The sequence below is a fragment of the Tupaia chinensis genome, unplaced genomic scaffold (genome assembly GCF_000334495.1).
Source record: "Tupaia chinensis unplaced genomic scaffold, TupChi_1.0 Scaffold000164_1, whole genome shotgun sequence".
Lineage (NCBI taxonomy): Eukaryota > Metazoa > Chordata > Mammalia > Scandentia > Tupaiidae > Tupaia > Tupaia belangeri.
In genome coordinates, this window is record NW_006159638.1 from 1643168 (window position 1) to 1665506 (window position 22339).

At 37.8% G+C, this 22339-nt stretch overlaps 1 protein-coding gene across 6 annotated transcripts in view; it reads right to left on the reverse strand.

The window, feature by feature from the left end:
* SLC44A5 (solute carrier family 44 member 5) overlaps positions 1-22339 on the reverse strand; it is a 372817-nt gene that overhangs the window by 157973 nt on the left and 192505 nt on the right. For 4 of the 6 annotated variants that reach the window (XM_027770865.1, XM_006146051.1, XM_006146047.1 and 1 more), the window contains exon 3: positions 6990-7028. The exons of 1 other annotated variant lie outside the window; for it this stretch is intronic. In XM_027770865.1, coding sequence (XP_027626666.1) covers positions 6990-7007 — 18 coding nt within the window. In that variant the 5' untranslated portion in view covers positions 7008-7028. Of the gene's footprint in view, positions 1-6989; positions 7029-10250; positions 10307-22339 lie in introns of those variants that run through there. One more of the 6 variants, XM_027770866.1, reaches the window with a different exon arrangement.

A 22339-nucleotide genomic window follows, 5' to 3' on the forward strand; every position in this document is an offset into this window, starting at 1 on the left:
TATTGTTTTTTTTTTTTTTTTGGTTTCTTTTCTTTTTTTTAAAGAGATATTTTTGCAATAGGGCGCATGCACTTGCCAGAGAGACAGACAGAAAGTGAGAAATCACCCCACAGGGGAATGGCCACACTGCAACAGACACCGTAATTAGCGTAAATTGACAACCCTTGGAATGGGAGAGAATTTTTGTTAACTGTGCCTCAGAAAAGGGACTGATAACCAGAATACACAGAGAACTCAAGCAGCTTACCCAGAAGAAAAAGATTAATCCAATTAAAAGATGGGAAAATGAGCTGAATAAACAACTCTCCAAGGAAGACATAGGAACAGCTAAAAAGCATATGAAGAAATGCTCAACATCCCTCATCATAAGGGAGATGCAGATCAAAACCACAATGAGATACCACCTAACCCCTGTCAGAATGGTGAAGATTAAAAAATAAATAAATAAATAAATAATAAGTGCTGGAGGGAATGTCCACAAAGGGGAACAATCCTACATTGTTGATGGGAATGTAAAATGGTCCAGCCACTGTGGAGAACAATATGGAAGTTCCTCAAAGACTTTCAAACAGACCTACCATATGATCCCAATTCCAGGAATTGGGTATCTACCCAAAGGACAGAAGAATGCTCAGTCAGAAAAGTGCTTGCATATCTATATTCATTGCAGCATTATTAACAATTGCTAAGACATGGAACCAACCTAAATGTCCACAAACAGATGAATGGATTGAAAAAGCGTGGCATATATCTTTATGGAATACTACTCAGCCATAAAAAACAACAAGGTCCTGGAACTGGTAGAAAGTGGAGGGATATGGAAGATTTATTGCTGAGTGAAGCAAGTCAGGCTATGAAAGAGAGACATTGTATGCCTCCACTTAACATATACTAACTGTCCACACTATATGGTAGAGACTGAAAAAATAGAAGACATAGAAGCATTAAAAATTGTTATCAACACTAGAGACAACGTGAAAAAAAGTGGGAAGGGAAGAGAGAAAGCACCCCCAATAGGAAATGGAAATTTGAGGGAAAAAATAGAGAGGTAAGACATTTGATGAACACAGATATGGTTTATTATCTGTTGATGAACACACATGTGTGTTATTCTCAACTGGGTTGGACTGAGGTGTATATCATGCTCTTTAGAATCTAAATGATGTATAGTGATTAAATGTATAAATAATATTAAAAAATAAAATAAATAATAACAATAATAATAAAAAATGTAAGCAATGGAAATGTTTGCCCAAGCGACACAATGTAACAAGATAAATTACAAAAGTTACAATATTAAAGATAATGTTATTGTTTAACATACTAGTTACTCATAGATGTTTACATTGCTTTGTTAAACAGTATAGTTTAAGAAAAATATTTTGTAACTTCCCTTAATCTATCAATATATGTCACAAGACTTGCTATAAGGCAAAGTCAACAAACTCCACATAGCCACAAAGAAAGAAATAGAGTAATAAATTTCATGTAATTAAAAAAAAAAAAACTGCACAAAGCAATTTTGGAAACATAAATTTCATGTAATTAAAAAAAAAACTGCACAAAGCAATTTTGGAAAAATCACGAGTGTATGAGTACCACTAAGCTAACTAGATTTATGCTATAGATAACAATAAATGAACAAGAAGTGTAACAGTATGTAATGTACTAAAAATTTCTGTTCTAGGAGTTGGTCATAAGTTCGTAACCTCTTGGCCACTCCCAGGGTTAATACAGCTAATATACCCCCCTTTCTCCCTCTTTGCTTTGCCTCTTGGTTATTCACAAAACAGCAGTCAAATTGTAGCCAGCAACAATCTGACCCCTGGTTTGTTTTTAATTAAAAGAAGATATAAAGCCTTTTTTGAATAGAATTTTTCTGTAATTGGGTCAGATGATTACTGTACCTCTCTATGTCTTAGTTTCCAGTTTCATCATCTATCAAATAGGGAAAACAGGACCAATCTCAAATGGTTGTTGGGTGGATTAAGTGAGTTAGAATATATAAACCAGTATGAATAACATCCCACACACTGTGCTATAAAATGGCTATTTTATTATTGTAGTTGTTGTCATGTAAACATGTCCGAAGAGCTAAGTAGGTTTCCACAGGGTATAATACTCAGCCTTTCTGAGAAACCGAAGAAAATTCAAAAAGAAAATACAAACCCTAACCTTAACCCCTAACCCTAACTTTAAAAAGGATAAAATAAAGTAAATTTGAGAAATAAAATCTAGTCCAAAGAAATCACCTTAACTGTTTTGAATAATTTTGCAGAATTAGGCAGGTAGCTCAAACTATTTCAAGAATTAATCAGTGAGGGATATACGTATTTCAATTACTTTAGCCAACCTTCCTAAAGCTAAAATGATTTAGCAGTATAAGAAAATCATATATTTTAATTAGTTTGATCTTCTAAAGACTCTTGTTTATACAGGTGAGTAGTAGTTGATTGTGATATTTTCTGCCAAGAGGCAATCCATTTTCAGAGAAAGGAAGCCAGATGGGGTTGCCACAGGAAAGAAAGCTCCTAGGTAAGGGGAAGGCTCATTCCCAGTGATTCCGAAGTCAAATTTACATAGCATGTTTTGCCTCAAGAAAAAAAAATGTCCTTGTCTCTTAAATTTACATTTGCTCCCTCAAGATGCATCTAGGCTTTCTGGAATTTCTGTTTGGAGTTAGACCTATTTTAGTCATAATTTTCAGTTGTTAGAGAGCTAACTAACAATGAGATCCAACTTGAGAGGAATAAATAGTAACTAAAATTATAAGAGAGTATTTTAACCCTGGCGTTTTGACACTAAGGACATTTAACACAATATGTAATTTGGCTTAAGTAAAATAAGATTACGTAGAAATATTTATGGCAAAATAGAATTGACACTAAAGATAGAGAGTAAATTTTTGTGGTGGATTGAGAAATGCTCAAAACAGTTTGAAAAATCACATATTATGAGTAACCCTAAAAACTGCAAATCTTGACTTTAGAATAAATCAAATTTTTACAGACATAATTACACACACACACAGAAAAATAGACCTGGCACTAGCCAAAACTTCTCATAGTAACATTTATTGACCAAAAATTGGTAAAAAGAATCATACATTTTAGAAAATTAAGCCATTAGCATTTGTGCTTGAAAATTTAAACAGCAATTGGTTATTTGCTCAGTTTACTACTTGATTTTGAGACAGGAAGTTGCAGTTATAAACTCTTCCCAGAGCAATCTAAAGAATCAGTTTATGAGGACCAACAGATGCCATAATGGCTACATCGCTGGACTCCCACATAGTTGACTACTGTTCTAGTCCCAGGCCCAGCAGCTTAAATTCATGCCAGGTGCATGTGCCCAAGATCCCAAGAGAATGGAGGAGAAGGGATTGTGACTTGGCCATCCCCTCTGGGGGGTGGTGATTTCTCACTTTCTGTCTTTCTGTCTCTCTCTGTCTTTCTGGCAAGCACATGTGCCCTATAGCAAAAAACTCTCAAAAAAATAATAATAATCAGTTCATGATATAATTGCTCTGGGGAGAATAGACTGGAGTAAGGTACTAGCTGCAGTATAAAGTCTGGTTGGAGCCCATGGCAGGTACCTATGTGAGAAAGGACAGTGACCTGAATGAAGAGACATAATGAGGTAGTAAGACATGGCATCTTATAAAACAGGTTTGCTGGGGTGTAAAGTTGAAAAAAAAATGAGTCTGAAGAAAGAACAATCAGGTCTAGAGATATAAGTCTAGAAATTAACAGCACATTCATGAGACTTGAAACTATGGAACCAGTTGAAATCACCTAGGAAAGTCAAAAAGAGAAAATTTATCCAGGGGGGTTGGAGGTTCCTCCTTCTGTCCAGAAATTGGGCAGAAGAAGAGACATTGGAAAAATAAGAGGAAAACCAAGAGAATGTGGTATCATGAAGCAGATGAATAAAGTGTTTTTTAAAAAGAGAGCAGCTTGACAGCACTAAAAACTGATGAGAAAGAGTATGGTGAAGAAGAGAATTTTGTGTGGAAGGAACAAAATAGAGATCTTTGGAAACACGGATAAAAAGCTATTGTGGAATTCGAGTTGGCAGATTAATGAAAGAATAGGAGAGAATGAGTGGAGTCAGTGCCTGTAAAGAATTCTTTGGAGTTTGCTTTGAGAGAAAGCAAAGAAATTAGCTGCTATTTGGAGAGCGATGAGGAGGTTAATGCAAGTTTTTCCCTTTCTTTAGTTTCAGGTGTGAGACTTAAAGGCATATTTGTACATAGAGGTGAACAGTGCAAGAGGGAGGGGGTACTGTAAGAGCAAGATCCTTGAGGAGGCAGCCCTTGAGCAAGATGCTACAGGAGGCAGTGCTATGGAGGTGTCTCACCTCAGCAAGGATAAGGACTCAGCTTCCCTGCGAGAGAAGACGAGATTCAACACATGGTATTGAGCCACCAACTCCTCTGGGCCTCAGCTTCTTTATCACAGGTGACTATTGAAGATGTTCTCGTTGGTTAATCGCAACAACCCTCCAATTCCTCCAAGCTCACACACATTGTTAATATAGTTCAGCTTTACCACTAAACTGTTAAAAAGAAGTACAAAGGCTGAGTGAATGGATCAAAAGAAAAGTAAAAAATGGCACCATTTACCCAATCAAGATATGTCTGTTTATTCACTCAACCTTAACTCGTGAGACTAAATCTCAGAATCTGGGAGTGTTTGCCCTAGTATGGACACACAGTGGACACAAAACCAACAGTTTATTTTAGACCATTATTCAGCTTTGTTATGCTTTCTCTGGGAGAATGGAAGTTGTCTAATACCTCAGGGTAATATCCTACATTGGCCTCATTCCCTTTTTTGATTCCTATACATTGAAGCAGAAGCAGTGTTCATCGGTCCTTCTCTCCTTAGGCTATTGATATCACAAGTAGAGTGCTTATTTCTCATTGCTCATTTATCTCAAAAAACCTCGTCAGAAAGATGAGGATTTTATTATCAGTCTAACTACTTTTTCCTAATTGGTAAGACGAGGTTTATGAATGAAAATATAACTCAAATCATATTGAACATTAAACACTGTTTTGATTCATGATACTTTTGAGGGAGAGTGATCTACTGATTTTTGATAACATAATAAGGCTTGGTTTCTACTTTTTCCCCCAAGGTAGAATGAAAGGCAAAAACTTTTGCTATTCATTTTCACCTTTTTGAAGATAAATTTCTAAGATTAGAAAATTACAAGTGAAATTTACAAAATAGCCTGTACAAAAGATTATCCTATTACCTACCTTTCTACCTTACAGGATCACATCTGACCAAGTGACAAAGTCTGTGTAAGGAATTTTGAAACTGCAAAATTCTTAGTATGAGAACATACAACAGAACCTAAACAGTTAAAGTTAATAAAGGAATCTGAGAGCCAGCAGGTGGTATGGTGGTTGGACTCCCAAATGGCTGATCACAGTTCAAGTCCCGGACCTGGTGGCTTGCTTTCTCACTGTTCTCCTCTCTCTCTCTCTCTCTCTCTGTCTATGGTGAGTTAAAAATAATAATATAAGTAAAATGAAATAAATAATTCCTTAAAATATAAAAAACAAAGAAGCCTGAGAACAGAGGCAGGGAAGTACAAATATAATAATCTTTTAAAATAAAATTATTTTTAATTGATAAGTTATAATTGTGTATATTTATGGGCTATAATGTAATGATTTATGGGCTATGTATACATTGGAGAACCATTAGGTCAAGCATTATCTATCACCTCACCATGGTGACCACAGGTAATAATAACGTATTGTATATTTCAAAATTGCTAATAGGATAAACTTTTAACTTTTTACCCTCCACAATAATCTTATTGAGGATTTGGTATCAAAATAATGTGGGGAGTCACAGAATAAAAGTGCTTATTTGTGTGTCTCAGAGGCAATGACACTGCACAGAAGAATAGTCCCTGAAACTGGTGCTGCTCAATGTTCCTTGCACATGAATCACCTGAGATTCTTGTGAAAATGCAGATTCTGACTCAGTAAGTCAGGGACTGAACTTGAGTCATAGATTTCTTTTTTTTTTTTCTTTTTTGGAGAGGTTTTTTGCTATAGGGCACGTGCGCTCGTCAGACAGACAGAGAGAGACAGAGAGACAGAAAGTGAGAAATCACCCCTCAAGGGGGATGGCCACGCCACAATCCCTTCTCCTCCATTCTCCTCTTGGGATCTTGGGCACTCATGCACACGCGCCCGGCATGAGTTTAAGCCACCAGGTCCGGGACTCGAACCATGGTCGACTACATGGGAGTACAGCGACATAGCCATTACGCTAACTGCTGGTCTTGAGTCATAGATTTCTTAATCCTAGGTTGCCCATGCTGCTGCCCACAGACCACACTTTAGCAACTCGGCTGTATGGGACTGACTCAGAAGAGGACTGGGTAAAATACTCAGTGTCACGAGAGCCTGACGCTGGAGATCTTTATTGGAGAGAGAGATTTGAACAGGAAAACCATAAACTGAGACAGAAGGACACAAACAGGATGTATGAGGTATAATGGGGTAATAGAGCATCCATAGCTATATGATGTTCTTCCTGGGGGATCATTCACAGCTCCAAAGACAGAGAACCTCTTCAGGAGGAAGAAATCAACCACTTGAAAGAAGGATCTAAAAAGCCTTCAATCAATAATTACCTTTTACCAATCAAATATCCAGGTGTTCCTAGATTTCAAAAGAATCATGTATTTCTTTTGTTTTTTAAAGAATTGTTGTATTTAACTTTATTTATTTTTAGTTTAACCAGAGAGGGACAGAGTGAGGGAGAGAGAGAGGGAGAGAGAGAGGGAAAATGAGAAAGCAAGCTACCAGGTCTGGGACTCGAACAGCAGACCATGTGGTAATCTAGTGCCCTTAACCACCATGCCACCTGCCAGCCTGGAATCATGTATTTCTTAATGAGTAGACTGTCATGAAAGATTCTTCAACTAACTTAGCATTCAGGGCTCAGACTATGACTTACCGAAGTCCTGGTTCTCATAAGAAGTGTCTGTTGAGTCCTCTAGGAAAAAGAACAAAGAGCAAACAAATCTTATTTGTAGGGGCCGACAACTCTGGAGCTCTGTATTACTATCTCTGTCCTAAAAAATTCTAGTCCTTAGACTTTAATAGAATAACAAAAGTCAGGTGAACTGATTGAGCTAGTATTTAATAACTGAAGTTGCTGGTAATGAGCATTTAATCTTAAGTTATAAAAAAATGTGTAAGAGTGCTGGAGGTAAAGGCTAACTCTCGTTTTTCACCTATACCTTGTACAATGCAGGTGATTTGTACACACTTAACAAGTGCAACATCAAGAAATGAGACCTTTTGTTTATTTTCACTTTATGTTACTGAATAAGCTTAATAAACATGGGAAAAACTTAACATGCATTAAAGGCCTTTAATTACACACAGAATAACCAGTGTAGACTAGGGAAAAGAGATGTGATTCCAATTCAGCAAGCCCACTACATCACATGACAGTTGGCCTTGAGTTTTCGCAGAAGCTCCCACATGATAGCTATGAATATAGCCTACTAAATTTGGAATGTACAAACTGTGGTTATTTGGGGGACGTGGCATGCTCCACAATGAGCAATAATAGCACTCTAAGGCTTCAAGCCTCATATATGCTAGGCAAAAATGGTAATAATTTCTATGAACACCCCATTCTCTAGTGTTTTATCAGACTTGCCAACCCATTAATTAAAGCTACTGAAAAAAATTCTCACTAAAGGTCTGATGGGCAGAAATTACTGATACTTTTCCTCAATCTAACAGTAGCAAATCATTGAGTGTCAGAGTTAGGATAAAGATTAGGGAAAGTAAACATTTATAAACTGTATTCACTTTGGAAAGATAATTTAAATAACAACTAATTTCTGAATTCTTACTATACAGTAGGTGGCATGACTAATTTACATTTTTTCATTTAATATTCACAACAACCATTGTGGTATTTACAATAACCAGCTCTCTTCTGAAAGTGAAGAGCTGAAATTCCCAGGGACAATGTGAACCTTAGGTCTAATCTTTGTAGAGTCATACTGCTAGTAAGTGGGGGATCTGGACTTCAAACTTAGGTCTGTGGATTCCAGAATCCTCCAGTAGAACTACTAACCTCTAAGAGTGTCAAAGTTATCACAAAAACAGAGAGTAATCATAAAGTTTTCACGGCACCCCTTCAAACACTCACACACATACACACACCTTAAAAACAAGCGACGCTGGGGCCCAGCCAGTGGTGTGTGTCCTAAGACACTGTTTTACAGGCTAGGATCACATGGCAGGCCCAGATCTGATTCCCAGTCCAACCTAATGTTGGCATGATGGTATGTGCCTGTACTCACAGCAACGTGGGGAGGCTGAGGCAGGAGGATCCCACGTTCAAAACTTGCCTGGACAACACAGTGAGACCCTAGCTACACAAAGAGCCAGGTATGGTCACATCTGTCTGTAGTCTCAGTTGTGACTGAGATAGAATGATTAACACAAATTGAGATCCCATCTTAAAAACAAAATGGGGCCAGCTAGTGACATGGTGGTGAAGGCAGCCGGATTTCACATGGCTGACTGCTTTGAGTACTGAACCCAGCATCCCAACTCTGGGTGCATGTATGTGTATGCCCAAAATCCTGAAAGAAGAATGGAGGAGAAATGCTTGTAGAGTAGCCATCTCCCTGGGGTGTGTCTGTGGGGAGTACTTTCTTGCTTTCCTTCTCTTTCTTTCTTGTTCTCTCCCTTTGTGCCTCTCCAGCAAGAACACATGCCCTATCGTGTATTTAAAAAAATTAAAAAACAAAACAAAAGCTAGCAATGCTGGCACACTTTCATTAGGTTGGCACATATTATTAGAGACATAAAGGAGGCATAATTTCCATTTTAAAAGCCAAATAAAGTGTCCAAAATGTCATAAAAATGGTCATCTTTCTGAGATTTTGTTAGAATGGCATGTATGTGCAAGGCTTGGTGCCTGAGAAGTAGAATAAAAAGTCAAGATCTACTATTAACTGCTTTGTTTCTGTTTCTGGGTTCTAAATGATGAACTTGCCTGTAATATCCTAAATCTACTTTTTAAAAGTATTTGCCACAGGATGCATGCACTCTCCAGAGAGAAACAGTGAGAGGCTAAGTGAGAAATCACTGCCTCTCCACAGTGTGGATGGCCATGCCACAATTCCTTCTCCTTCATTCTCCTCCTGGGATTTTGGGCACACATGTACATGTGCCTGGCATGATTTTCAAGGTTTGGGATTTGAACTGCATTTGAGCATGTGAGAGTCCATTGACACAACCACTATGCCATCTGCTGATCCCATCCCAAATCTATTTTAAAAATAACAAAATATGAGTCTTATGGTTATACTGAAAGTCACATGTTACAACAGTTTTGGCACCACATACTTTTTTTCTTTCCTTAATTTGCCACAGGGGTCATATACCCACCATAGGGAGATAGAGAGAAAGTGAGTGCAAGAGCGAGAGAGAAGGTGTGAAAGGACCCCCTCTCCCAAGAGAGTGGATGCCACAATCCCTTCTTCTCTAATATCCTCTCAGGATTTTAGGCACAGACACACACACACACCACATACCACACACCACACATACACATACAGTGTTTTTTCAAACTATTGGTTCTGAGACCAGAGCCATGTGGTTGGCCATGTGGGATCCAGCCACATTAACCACCACCCAATGGGCTAGCCTGGTATCATGTATTTCTGATCAAAGGCTAGCTCAGATTACAATAATGGTCACTTCTGCCTGGAACTCCAATATTCCCCAGCTTTCCCAGTTACTTATACTAGTAAATTCCACCTGTGGGGGTTAGGCCCACTCCAATAACAAAGAAGAGAACTGGGAGCATCTTACTGTAGAGAAGATGCTTCACAGATGTAGTTAAATCCTCACAAGAACCATACACTATCAACAGTTCTATCCCCATTTTACAGATGAGGGAACTAAGACAGAGAGTATTAAAAGTACTTGACCAGGGTTGTACAGACTCAGTGGTTAAAAAGCAAAATGCAAGAAAGTGGGGCCTAGGTAACTGATCTCCTATCTCTCAGGCCAAACATCATCCAATATACTTTTGACTGCTTCTCAGATTTTTCAGAACAAATAAAAAGCAAAAGTTCATTTTTTTGGTGTAATGAATTTATAGGAGGGTTGATTCAGCTTTCTGGATAAGCTTATATCTTTTCCAAAAGCTGTGAGAACATTCTTATCTTATGCATATTACCTTGTGGTGTGTGTAGTCATCAACACCAAAGTTATTTTGTGCTCGACAATAGCTTGGAGCCTGGAATGTAGAGAGAGGTAAATCTCTGGATATGCATCCTGCTTACATCTAGAGAGGGAGCTAGCAGACTCCACTTTCCAGTTTTAATACTGTCCCTTTATTCTTTCTTGTCTTTCATGCTTGAAAGGTGGCTAGAGGAATGAGGACTGGGAGTCGCAATGGAGACAGAGGTGGAGTTGCAATGAATGGAATTGTGATGGAAATTCGTGTGAGAGTCATGTCCCAACTATGTAAGTCTAGAATCCTATTTTAAAAATCCAGGACCCAAATCATGTATTCAAGCTTAGAATCACTAGTAGTGGGTCATCCAGATACTGTTTCTCCTGATGTAACACAATAGCGAGTACACAGACTATCTGTATTCCAACCCCAGACATTCAGCCAGGTCCTACAGCCAACCAGAGTTCAAGTTCTAGGCCTGTTGGCTTAAAAAACAAGCCAGGTGTGTACCCATGTCTAGAGTATTGATAGGATAGAGAATTGGGGTAAAAAAAGATTATGGCATGACCAGGTCCCATGGTAGGAATACTTCCTCCCTCTACCCTCATGCACAAACATATACTTTCTGGCTTTGGAAAGAAAAGAAAAGAAAAGAAAAGAAAAGAAGAGAAGAGAAGAGAAGAGAAGAGAAGAGAAGAGAAGAGAAGAGAAGAGAAGAGAAGAGAAGAGAAGAGAAAAGAACCAAACTAAATGATACTGCTAGAAAGGAGCCAGACAAATCCATAAGTGAGATATTCTGCAGGACAACAGGTCAGTGTCGGGAAGAAAGAGACTATGCTAATCAGAAGAGACTTAAAGCACATAGCCACGAAGTATAAGTTCTGGCCCCAGATTAGATCCAGGTTAGGACAGAATGCTGTAAATACACTTTTGGGACAATTGGGAAAATCTAAATACAGAGTGAATATTAGATAAAATCAATATTTGCTAGACCACAAAGGTGAAAAATGTTAATAGGAAAAAACACATACCAAGAAATATGTAAAGCAAAATCTCATTCTAATAAAAAATATAGATCTGGAGGAGAATACAGTAAAAATTCTATTTGTGTGTGATTGAAATATGCTGTTTTATTTAGTTTGATTTTGCTTCATTTTTTTTAATAGATAGGGTATTGCTCTCTCGTGATCCTTTGCCTCAGCATTCTAAGTTCTTGGACTATAGGTGCACACCATTTTGCCTAGAAATTGGACCTGGGCTTTCCAGGTTGCTGAGATTAGACACCTTTATATTTTCTAAATTTCTGCAATGGACACAAGACTGCTTCTATACTAGTAACAATTATTTTCATTAAAGAAAATTATGTTTTGAAGTAGAAATGTGTGGTCCTTCCTATTTTTTGATACTCATAATTCATAACGCGTAGGTAGACTATTCAGAAATTAAAACCCAAGGCTGTGCACTTTTTAATTTGCCCCTAACTTCTGTCCACCTGTTGGGTTTTGGGTGCCAGGGAAGAGTCCCAGCGCTCATTTAACCTTTGAATTGCTCTAGCTTCCCGTTACTGTCAGCTGTTCGATCTGACCACTGTGCTGGGCCCCTAAAGGTGAAAATCCAGGCTTCTGCCTTACATGCTTTGCCTGGGGCTCCATTTCCCTTTGCTGAGCCCACCTGCTTGACTTTGGCCCTAAAGTCTTGCCTCACTTCTGCCAGCCTCAAAAACTGGATCCTGTTCTCAGAATTCCAACTCCCTGCTTTGGATATGCTTGTCAGTATAGAGAATGGCTAGAGCCATGATGCTGCCATCTATCTGAATTTCTAGCATCTTGCCATGGCTAGAACTGCCACTGCTATGCCCTGCCTGCCAAATAGTACCCTCATTTGTTGCTGTTACCTACCCAAACTGTGTCTGATCTTGGCATGAACTCTATACTGCAGTGGACCAGGCAGCTGCAGTAGTGAGCTTCTGTGCCTGGATTCTTTTCCCACTCTATCCCAGCTTCCACATTCCCTCTCCTCATGGACTCCTACTACAGAGCCCTGTAGACCATAAGCACAGGACAGATTTAATGCTAAACCTACATCATCTGAGAAAGAGACTAGTTATAATCTCCTTATTTAGGGCAAGAACTGGAACCAGGATGTGAATAAAACCAATGTCCACAGGTTTATTATTTCCCTCCTTTCTTAGTTTATACAGTTATTTACCAAGCATTTATTAATCTCCTACTGAGTATCAAATACTAAGCTGGGCACTGGGACTATATAGATGACCAAGGAGATCGCTGTCCTCATGGCATTGTTTGTGATGCCTAGATCTTAAGCAGGTTTGCAAAACAATTATTACTTACTTGCAAATAGGTACTGTGCAGAAATACAAGGTTGTGGACATCCTTGAATCTGAAATTTAAAGCATGAACAAGAGCCAGCATGATGATTGACAAGCTCAGCAAAGGGCACAGCATGGCAGAGAGCCGATGATAGGAAGGAGTTGGCAGCTACAAGGATCTGGAACAAGGCCAGTGTGGCTGGAGGACACTGGGCAAGGAACTGAGTGAGAAGCAGAAGGGGGAGGGCAAATGGACACATTTGACTGTCTTAGAAAAGGCCCTGATTGATCCCCACACAGACAGATGCCCTTGCAAAAAATACATGCTCTAGCACTGAGGTCTGAGATGGACCAGAGACTGCTATCACCTGAAGGCTTCGATGTCCTCCTAAAAAACGAAATGCAACTCAGTCCAAAAAGGTAACAGTACTCTAGGAATCCTGGTCAGGTTCAAGAAACAAAATTAGAATTCAAAGCATTAGTACTCTTTTTTGCAGTTCTACTAGACACAATTTAAAGAAATACAGTGCCATTAGAGAAAGCCCAGAGAAGGGCAACAGAGAAGGGGCCAGAAATGTAGTCCCTGTAAACCAGCACTTCCCCAGAGAGGAAAAGGATGACAAAGATGACAAAAGTCTACAAAATAATGAAACTACAAAATGGTTTTCAGAGAAGAGGAAGTTGAATGCAGTATTTGAATAATTAGAAATAGTGTATGGTTTTATGAAATGTAAAAGGGTTTGATAACTTATAGACTAAAAAAAATCTTTAGACAGATGAGCTAAGTTCTGCTTTCTGCATAGCCACAGAAGAATCAGGGAGACCTGGCCCAGTGCTACCTCTCATTTTCAATGGGACCTTGGGGCAAGAATTTTGTTTTCTCATCTGTAAAATGAGACAGAGCTCTATCATAGGGTTGTTGCAAGGGGTAAATGAAATGACATTTATAATGCTTACAGTATCTGTCATTTAATAGGTACTTGATGAATATTAATGTCTTTCCTTATAGAACACAGAAACTCCAAAAGATGGGACCACATGGAAATAAAATAGGTGGGTGAAAATACGAGGTGAATGATGCAGAAGAGAAAACAGTGTCTCACTATTTCTTTGGGGTCCTATCGTAACAGTGTTAGCACAGAGCAGGTAATGAAGACATTTTATTTGAATTAATGAAAACAACACAAAGCTATTTAAGTTATTCATTATTTAAAATAATTCTTAAGTGATTGCCTTTTAAAATTATTGATATGAGGGCCAGACAGGAGCACAGCAGTACAGTGTGACACTGTGTGGCAATCCCATATGGAAAGGTTCCCAGTGCAAGTCCAGAGACATCTGTGGGTATGCTGCGCATACCCTTGGCCATGATCTGGGGATGGCTAAGGGCTAGGGATGGATCACAGCATCAGGACCCTGTTGAAAGTGCTGTCAAATGCTCTTTTTTTGCTTGCTCATGAAATAAATAAACTCTTTAAAATAATAAACTGCTTTGTAAACTTTTAAAAATATTTTTTAAAAATTACTGATATTTCAGGAAATGGCCTGAGCTATGAAGCAAATAGTGTGTACCTCAAATATACCCAATGGTATCTCCTGTAAAAACATACTACATGGGGGACCAGTAGGTACCGAGGTGGTTAAGGCGCTGGACATTCCCACATGGCTGACCATGGGTCGAGTCCCAAACCTAATGGCTCTCTCTCCTCTCTCTCTTTCTCTCTCTCTCTCTCTGTGTGTCTGGTCAAATTAAAATAAAGGAATGAATAAATAAAATAAAATAATTATTTAAAAAATACGACAATAGATGGTCATTGGGATGTGTTTTGGGCAGGAGTCTCCCACCACCCCTCTAAGAATTGTCCTCCCAGGCAGCTTTGACCCAAGGCTGTTTCAAAGCTTATCCACTTGACTGCCTGGGAGATTTTGGCATGACGATAAACATCCTCCACCACACATATACAACAGTCATGCATATACAACAGACATATTTTCCAAAATTCCTCAACTCACACTTTTCACCTGCTTCTCCCTTTCAATGTTTTCTCAATTACCTCATCGTTTCCCAGATAGTCAGATATATGTCCCACTTTTAAATCCTTTTATCAGATGTCTTTAACAATTTAGAATAAATTAATATAATATGCTATGCATTTCAGAATAAAATTGGATAATTTACCCATCTTTCCATTAACTACATTTTAAAAGCTGTCCAAAAGAAGAGACACATAAAGCACAATTTCCCGCAGAAATTTTGACAACCAGACTGTCGATAGCAGACAAGGGCCATAAATAAAAGGAAAGATTTGTCAGTAATTGTGCTATCTCTAAATGCTTCATGCAATTGACTTACTGCCATGTCTATTTATAAAGCAAGTCATGCTATGTTTTCCAGCACATATTATTCCTCTTTTCATTTGTGATTTTTAAAATGATACTCTCATCGCTCTGTGCCCAATAACAGACCAAAAGTTCACAAAATGTAGAAGACCTATGTGATATCATCTCAAGCAATGCCATCTTAAATAAACTCATGCCTCTAGGAGTTCACCTCCTTGGTCCAGAATCAGCACTGTCCTTTTGAATGAGAAAAGGAGCACTCACTTTTCATATTAGCCCCTGAAATACACCATTATGATGTGTGTCAGAGGAGGTGAGAAAGGGTAGAAATTGGACAGATGACTGAATCTAACAGCTACATATAGAATTACAAGCTTGAAAATGGTTCTTAACAAATTTTGAAAAATTGGCATAATTTTGCACTGTCTTTGGGGGAGAGGGTTTGTAGAAATGGTGCTTGTTACATTTACTTGCCATGTTAAGTGAAAATAGTAATTGTTTTTATTCACTCAATCAGAATTTCTTGAGTGCCTGCTCTTGTGCTAACGGTATAGCACTAGGGACACAAAGAAATGACAAGACCCTGTTTTTAGCCTTGAATTGTGTGCAGTCTGGTGACAATTAGAATTTTATCATGCCTTTTGAGGTATTGACAGTGTGTGGAGGTGGCACCATAATAAGACATAGCAGTGTGGGGGTGAGTAAGTGTGATGATCACAGTATAGAGGATGTAAGTTAGCAGCTTCAGGATTTCAAATTAGACTACTGGCATAATGATATATTCCATTTTTCAATGCCAGAAGTATAGTCAATGTCTGAGTTTTATCCAGATCCATGGGAATGGAGAGCAGGTTAGATAAATAAATAGCATTCGGCCATCCTTTCTCAGTCTAATATTCTGCTTTATACATATTTAGAGAGCAGAAGTAGAAGAGGGTCTCAAGTGCAGGAAGACCTATATATGGCCTGTGATGTAGGCTATGCAAATTTGTCTGGTGCTGAGCTACTAGTCAATTCCCCAACCTTCAAGAGAAATCTGAAGGTTAGTCTAAAGATCGCTTCACATGTATTCATCTGCCTTTGGAGAATGTCTAATTATGTTTCCCGTGTAAAGGTCAAAAGCAAAACAACAGCCATACGTCAGTCCAGGTAGTGGGCAAAGAGAAGAAAATGCGTGCAAGCTGAATGAGCATGAGCTGCCATGTCTGATACAGTGGAGATGGGAAAGGATTAAACAGCCACAAAAGGGGACTGTGGGGGCTTCTTTCTTTCACAGTCATTGACCCATAACAGAGTCTGATTGCCACATACAAAGAGAACAAAACCAGGATCCTCAGTAAAAAATAAGAGAATTCTGATGCCCCAGAAAGGAAGGAAAGTGGGAGAAAGAGTAAATAAAGACAAACAAAGGGTTATCATTATATATGCACAGGTACACTTTTACCAGAGCTTTTTTCTGAAATGTTTTTGAACAATTGTCACACTGCAATGATCTATTTTTGTTGTTACTTTCTTTTTGCCTTTGGGGTTTACAACATGTGCTAAAATACAAATTTCTTGGATAGCAGTGTTCTCTGTTGAGTGACAATTCATCATGATTTATGAATTTCACAAGTTTTCACTTTTAATTCTAAAAGGGTTGAGGATGATTTTACTCGGGGAGATTTAATGAGGAAAAAAGAAAGAAAGAAACTAAGTAGCACTTCATAATACTGTTCACACATAGAGACATGGTGTTCTTTTTCTTAAAACACAATAGCATTGTCATTCTGTTTTACTTGCTTGACTGGAAGTTCTTTATATGTAAGGACTGTGTCTTTTTATCTTTGTAGCTCCACGGTATAACACAGTACTAGGCACTTCTAGCATCTAATAAATGCCTGTTACATAAATAAATAAAAGAAACAGAGGATTTCAATGAGGAGGAGAGGTAAGCTTCATTACCGCATAGAACAAGGAAGACCAATTTGCGACCAAGTGCTTCCATAACTATGTCTGAGGCCCATTTCAAAGATTATAACCATATCACTCCACACCTGGAGACTGGAAACAGCCTCAGAATCTTTCTTGATACAGCAGACCAGGCAGCTATACTCTATTAAATCAAAGTTGGCACTTGGGAGTGAAATGTGTTTCCTGCCCTTAAAATAAAAGTCTCCATCAGGCAGATCATGAATAGAATATACCTTTCCAAAATTTCTCCTCTAGTACCCTTATGCATATTAACAATTCAGATACTTAGCACATCATGAACATGCATATTTTAAGTGTGTTATTCTGTCTTCTTGTACATCGCTTATAAGTCACTGTTCACCTCTATAAATATTGAACAGACAACAGGTCCAGCTCAGGACAGCTTTTGTTGATATGCTTCTTATAAATAAAACTAATTTGTGAGCTTAGACTATTATAATTTTTATAAAATTCCATATCAATTTTTATTGATCTTACATCTATGTCTGTCTAGAATTCCATCAAATTACTAGTACCTAATACACGAGTTGCTCAAATACCTGTTGACTAAGTGGAGTATAACATTTTTAGTGCCTACAACATTCTTATCCTGATTATAAACACTTAACTTGCTAGATATGGTATTTGGGACAGTTTCTGCCTATCTTAACCTCCACATAATAAACCACAACAGATCAGTCAGCCAGCCATAAGTTTCACTCCAGCAAGATTTTTGGACTAATGTTAACCAAACCCAGCAGCCCTTTAGAAAAAAAAAAAAAATCCTGGTAATTCTGAGAACACTGTTACTCGATGCCCAAAAGGAATATAGCTAAAGATGAACAGAATCCAAGTAATCCTACACAAACTAAAAGCTATATTCTATTTAGCTTTCTACCACATGTGGTTAGTCTTACCTTTCTGTTTATTGCCTTGGTGTCTTCAATTTCTAATGTAGCCCTTTTTTCATAGCTTGAATACAGTACAGCAATCAAAATGGGGTGCTAATTATTCACCTTTTTTCCTATGAGCTTCTTTTCTTTTAGAGCTATGTCTTAATTCATTATTCTCTTGCCCTCCTAGATTTTAACCTAACTTGTGGAGTTGACAAAAACACCCTATGCTTGAAATGTCCATGCATCGCCTAATTGTCCTTGATCTCCACTCTTCTTTCCTAAATCACACTCTCACTGACCACTGACTTGGTCAAGATCAGGTCTGAATTGGTTATAGCATCTTGGACTTTTTAAAAAAATTATTATTGTTTCTTCTTCTTGTGAAGGCAGAGATGTGCTAACAAACATCTTAAAGCTTCTTCCAACCCGCAAATATTTATTTAGTGCCTCCTTTACTCAAAACACTGTGCTTGGCACCAAAGTTAAAAAGGAATAAAATGGATCCTACACTCACAGAACTTAGGTGGACATAACCAACTAATACACAATTAAATATTGGGTAGTCAGAAAAGTCATGATGTATTTTTCTACGTTTTTCTAAGCAAAAATATGTCATGACTTTTCTGATGACCCAATATTATTGATTATAGATTCATTAAGATGCCAGAAAAGAGAGGTAGGAAAAGCTGTAGAAGTATAAAACAAGAAAGTTTTACATGAGTCAAGGAAGCCTTGTGCTAAGTGTTGAAGGATAGGCAAGAATTAAACAGTCTTCAGGTTAACAAAATGAGTATTCAAAACAGAGAAAACAGTACATGGGAAGTGTATACTTTAGAGGATCTGATAAAGTCTATCATAAATGGAAAAAATCAAAAACAGCAAATAAAAGAGTGGTATGAGAGAAAGCAGGAACAATAGGAAAAAGACTTCATGTGGGACCTTGTAGACTAGAATTTTTATCTTTACTGTGATATCAGTGCAGGGGGGGTATTAAAACATTCTAAGCAGGAAAAAAATGTATTTTTCAAAGATTAGTCTGGCTATAGTATCAAGAATGATGGGAAGGGAAAGAAAAATGATGCAAAAGAGACCAGTCAGGGAAGTGTAGGTGATAAATGACTATAGACTGGAATAAGAAAATGCCAATAATATAGAAATAGATTGATACACATGGTATTTAGTTGGCAAAAGTGACAGAATTTGACCACAGTGATGGGGAAGGGGAAAGAGGAGTTCACGATGTCTGTGTCCCTGGATAGGACAACTAGGAAAGCCAAAGAGAGCAAACCACAGCCATGGAAAGAGTTTAGAAGACCATCACATCAATGAATGTGTTTCTGGACATGGGTCAGGTCTCTAAATGAAGGTGTCATGTGCCATGTTCTCATTGGATACATGGATCTGGAGGCCAGAGGAAACATCAAGACTAAAAATATACATTTGAAAGAGAAAGTATGGTCAAGGGAAAGAATGCTAAAGAAAGAGTTCCAATGAGAAGGGCAGAAAGCCAAGCCTAGAATCTTAGTCCACACTGAAGATGAAAAAAAGGCAATAAAAGACATGAAGAAAATGTTTCTGAGTTTTCCAAATTCTACAATTAGAATGTCATATAATAACTTAAAGTGATAGTTATTTTTAAGGTGCAGAGATTGCACCTCTTCTGTGTTATACTTTTTATTAAAAACAGATGCTAGGAACTAATAGTGATAAGCACAAAACTCCAATAGTGACATTTCCTTTTGCATTTACCCTCATACTTGTCTTCTTGTGTCACTAAAAATAGAGAATTTTTGACAATTAAGTGTCTTCTTAAAAGTGTATATTTTCCTGGGCCTAACAGGTGGTATAAAGGTTACATCGCTGGACTCCCATATAGTTGACTGTGGTTCGAGTCCCAGACCCATTGGCTTGAAGCTCATACCAGGCATGGGTGCGTGCATGCCCAAAATCCAGAGAGGAGAATGGAAGAGAAGAAATTGTGGCATGGCCATCCCCCCAGGGAGTGATTTCTCATTTTCCCTCTCTCTATCTCTCTGTCTCAGTGGTGAGTGCACATGCCCTATAGCAAAATTCTCTCTTACCATAAAAAAATGAGTTATAAATTTTCCTAGGAACAGTGCTAGCTCCTTATTCCATGCACTGCAGTGTGTAGAATTCACAATTACTCCACTTATGAAGCACTAGGTCAACAAGTATTTGTTGAATGTCTATCTACCAGAGCCTAGGAATACACAAAATAGACACAATTTCTGCCCTTTAGAAGCTTACAGTCTACAAGGTAGATAGCCATTAAAAATAGTCACACAAGTAAAAAAACATAACTATGAATTGTGTTCAATGCTTGAGATGGAAAACTACAGGATGCTGTGACAGAATAGAACAAGGACACCTAACTTTGTTTCATATGTGGGTGATGAAGGGACAGGGAAAAAAGATCACTCTAAGTGGCATTCAAGCTTGTGTGTAAAAGATGAACAAGACATACCTAAGAAGCTGACACATTCCAGGCAGATACAAGTGCATGCATGGTAGAGCTGAGGATTAAAAGGATTTAGCCACTATCACTGAAGGATTTGGGTGAATCGAATAGTTAATGATGCACCTACAAAGAAAAGACAGGGGGGCTGGGTCCTGCAGGCTCTCTAAGCCAAAAGAATTTAGAATTTTATCTCTAATGCAATACATTTGCATATAAGATCATTCTAATTTGTATTTTGAAAAAAAAAAAAAACAGTTATTTTAAAAGATCAGGTAAAGAATTTTATGAATTGATTAAAAATAAAGCAGGATGGCCACCTCATGACATGTTGGTTAAAGAGTCTGAATCCCACATGGTCAACCATGCAGTTGGAGTCCTGAATCCTCAGGTTAAGAAACACACTGAGGGCATGTTCATACATGCCCAAAATCCTGAAAGAAGGAGAGATAGAGGAGAAGGAATTGTGGTGTGACCATCCCCCTGGGGCTGCTTGAAGTAACTAGAAAACAACAATTTCCAAAGAACAGAACTGTTATCTCCAAGAAAATGAAACAGGCCAGATGAGCTTCTACTTATCTCAGAACTGAGAGCTATGTTCAAGGTACAGCTAAGGGGGGATCAAGACATAGTTTGGTGGTTTTACTGGGTGAGGACATAAGGACTAGAATTTGAAAGAGGACTAAAACTTATGGGCAAAATATTAAGACTATCAGAATACCAAGTGATCTAATACATAAATAATTAGAGTCCCTAAAAGAGGCAAAGGGGCAGAAAAATATTTGAAGAAATAATGAATATAATGTTTCCAAATCTGAGAAAAGCTGTTAAACCGACAAGATCAAGAATCTCAACAAACCACAAGCAAAATGAACATAAAGAAAACCACATGAGAAATATCAAAATCAAATTGATGAAAAAATAGCAAAATAGAAAATTCTAAAAGTAGCCAGAGAAAGACATACATAAAGGGACTCGAAAAGGTTTGTGGGAAAATGGAATTAATGTATAAGTTTATTTTGGTGTAAATAAAATTGAAATCCATGCATAGTTTTTCATAATATACATTTCCTGTGAACTTTATGAAGATCCCTAGTATGTACAAAGGAAGAAAGAATAATGACAGTCGACTTCTCATCAGAGATCTAAGACAATGAGTGACATCTTTAAAGTGCTGCAGGGGGGGAATAAAAAGCACTGTTAACATAAGATTTTATATCCAGAAAAAAATCTCCCAAAAATGAAGATGAAATCAAGGCTTTTTTCAGCACAACAAAAGGCAGGAGAATTCATTGTCAGATCTGTATATTAATGTTCAAGGTAGTTCTCCAAGCAAACGAAGAAGAATACCAGATAGAAAATCAGATCTATACAAGGGACCGAAGAGCAATAGAAACAGCAAATATAAAAACAATGTTTTTACTTGTAATCTCTTTAAATGAAAATAGATTGTTTAAAGCAAAAATAGTAACAGTACATTGTGGGGTTTATAACACAAGTGGAATTTACATGTGCAACAATAATTACACCAACAATTAAAGAAGGATAATGGAAGTACACTGCAGTAAGACTCTCTACTATACATGAATTGGCATATTATTTGAAGGGAGACTACAGTAAGTTAATGATGTACGTATTGTGAACCCTATAATGACCATTACTATGATCTGAGTTTCCCCAAGATTCATGTGTTGTAATCCTAACTCCCAAGGCAATATTGGAAAGTGAGACCTTGGAAAATAATTACTCATGGTGGCAGAGCCTTTATGAATGGAATCAGTGCCATTATAAGAGAGGCCTGAGAAAGACCCTTTCAGTTTCTACTATATGAGGACATAGTGAAAAGTCAGTCTATGAACCTGGAAGCAGGCTCTCACCAGACACTGAATCTGCCAATACTTGGTCTTGGACATCCCAGCCTCTAGAACTGAGAAATAAACTTCCATTGTTTATAAGCCACCCACTTACAGAGGTGGTTGTAACAGCCTGAACAGATTAAAACAACCACTAAGAAAAAAAAAATAGTTATGAAATCATTGGAGATAAAATGGAAAAAAATTAAAAACTCTCACTTGAAAAGAAAAGAACAGAAAAA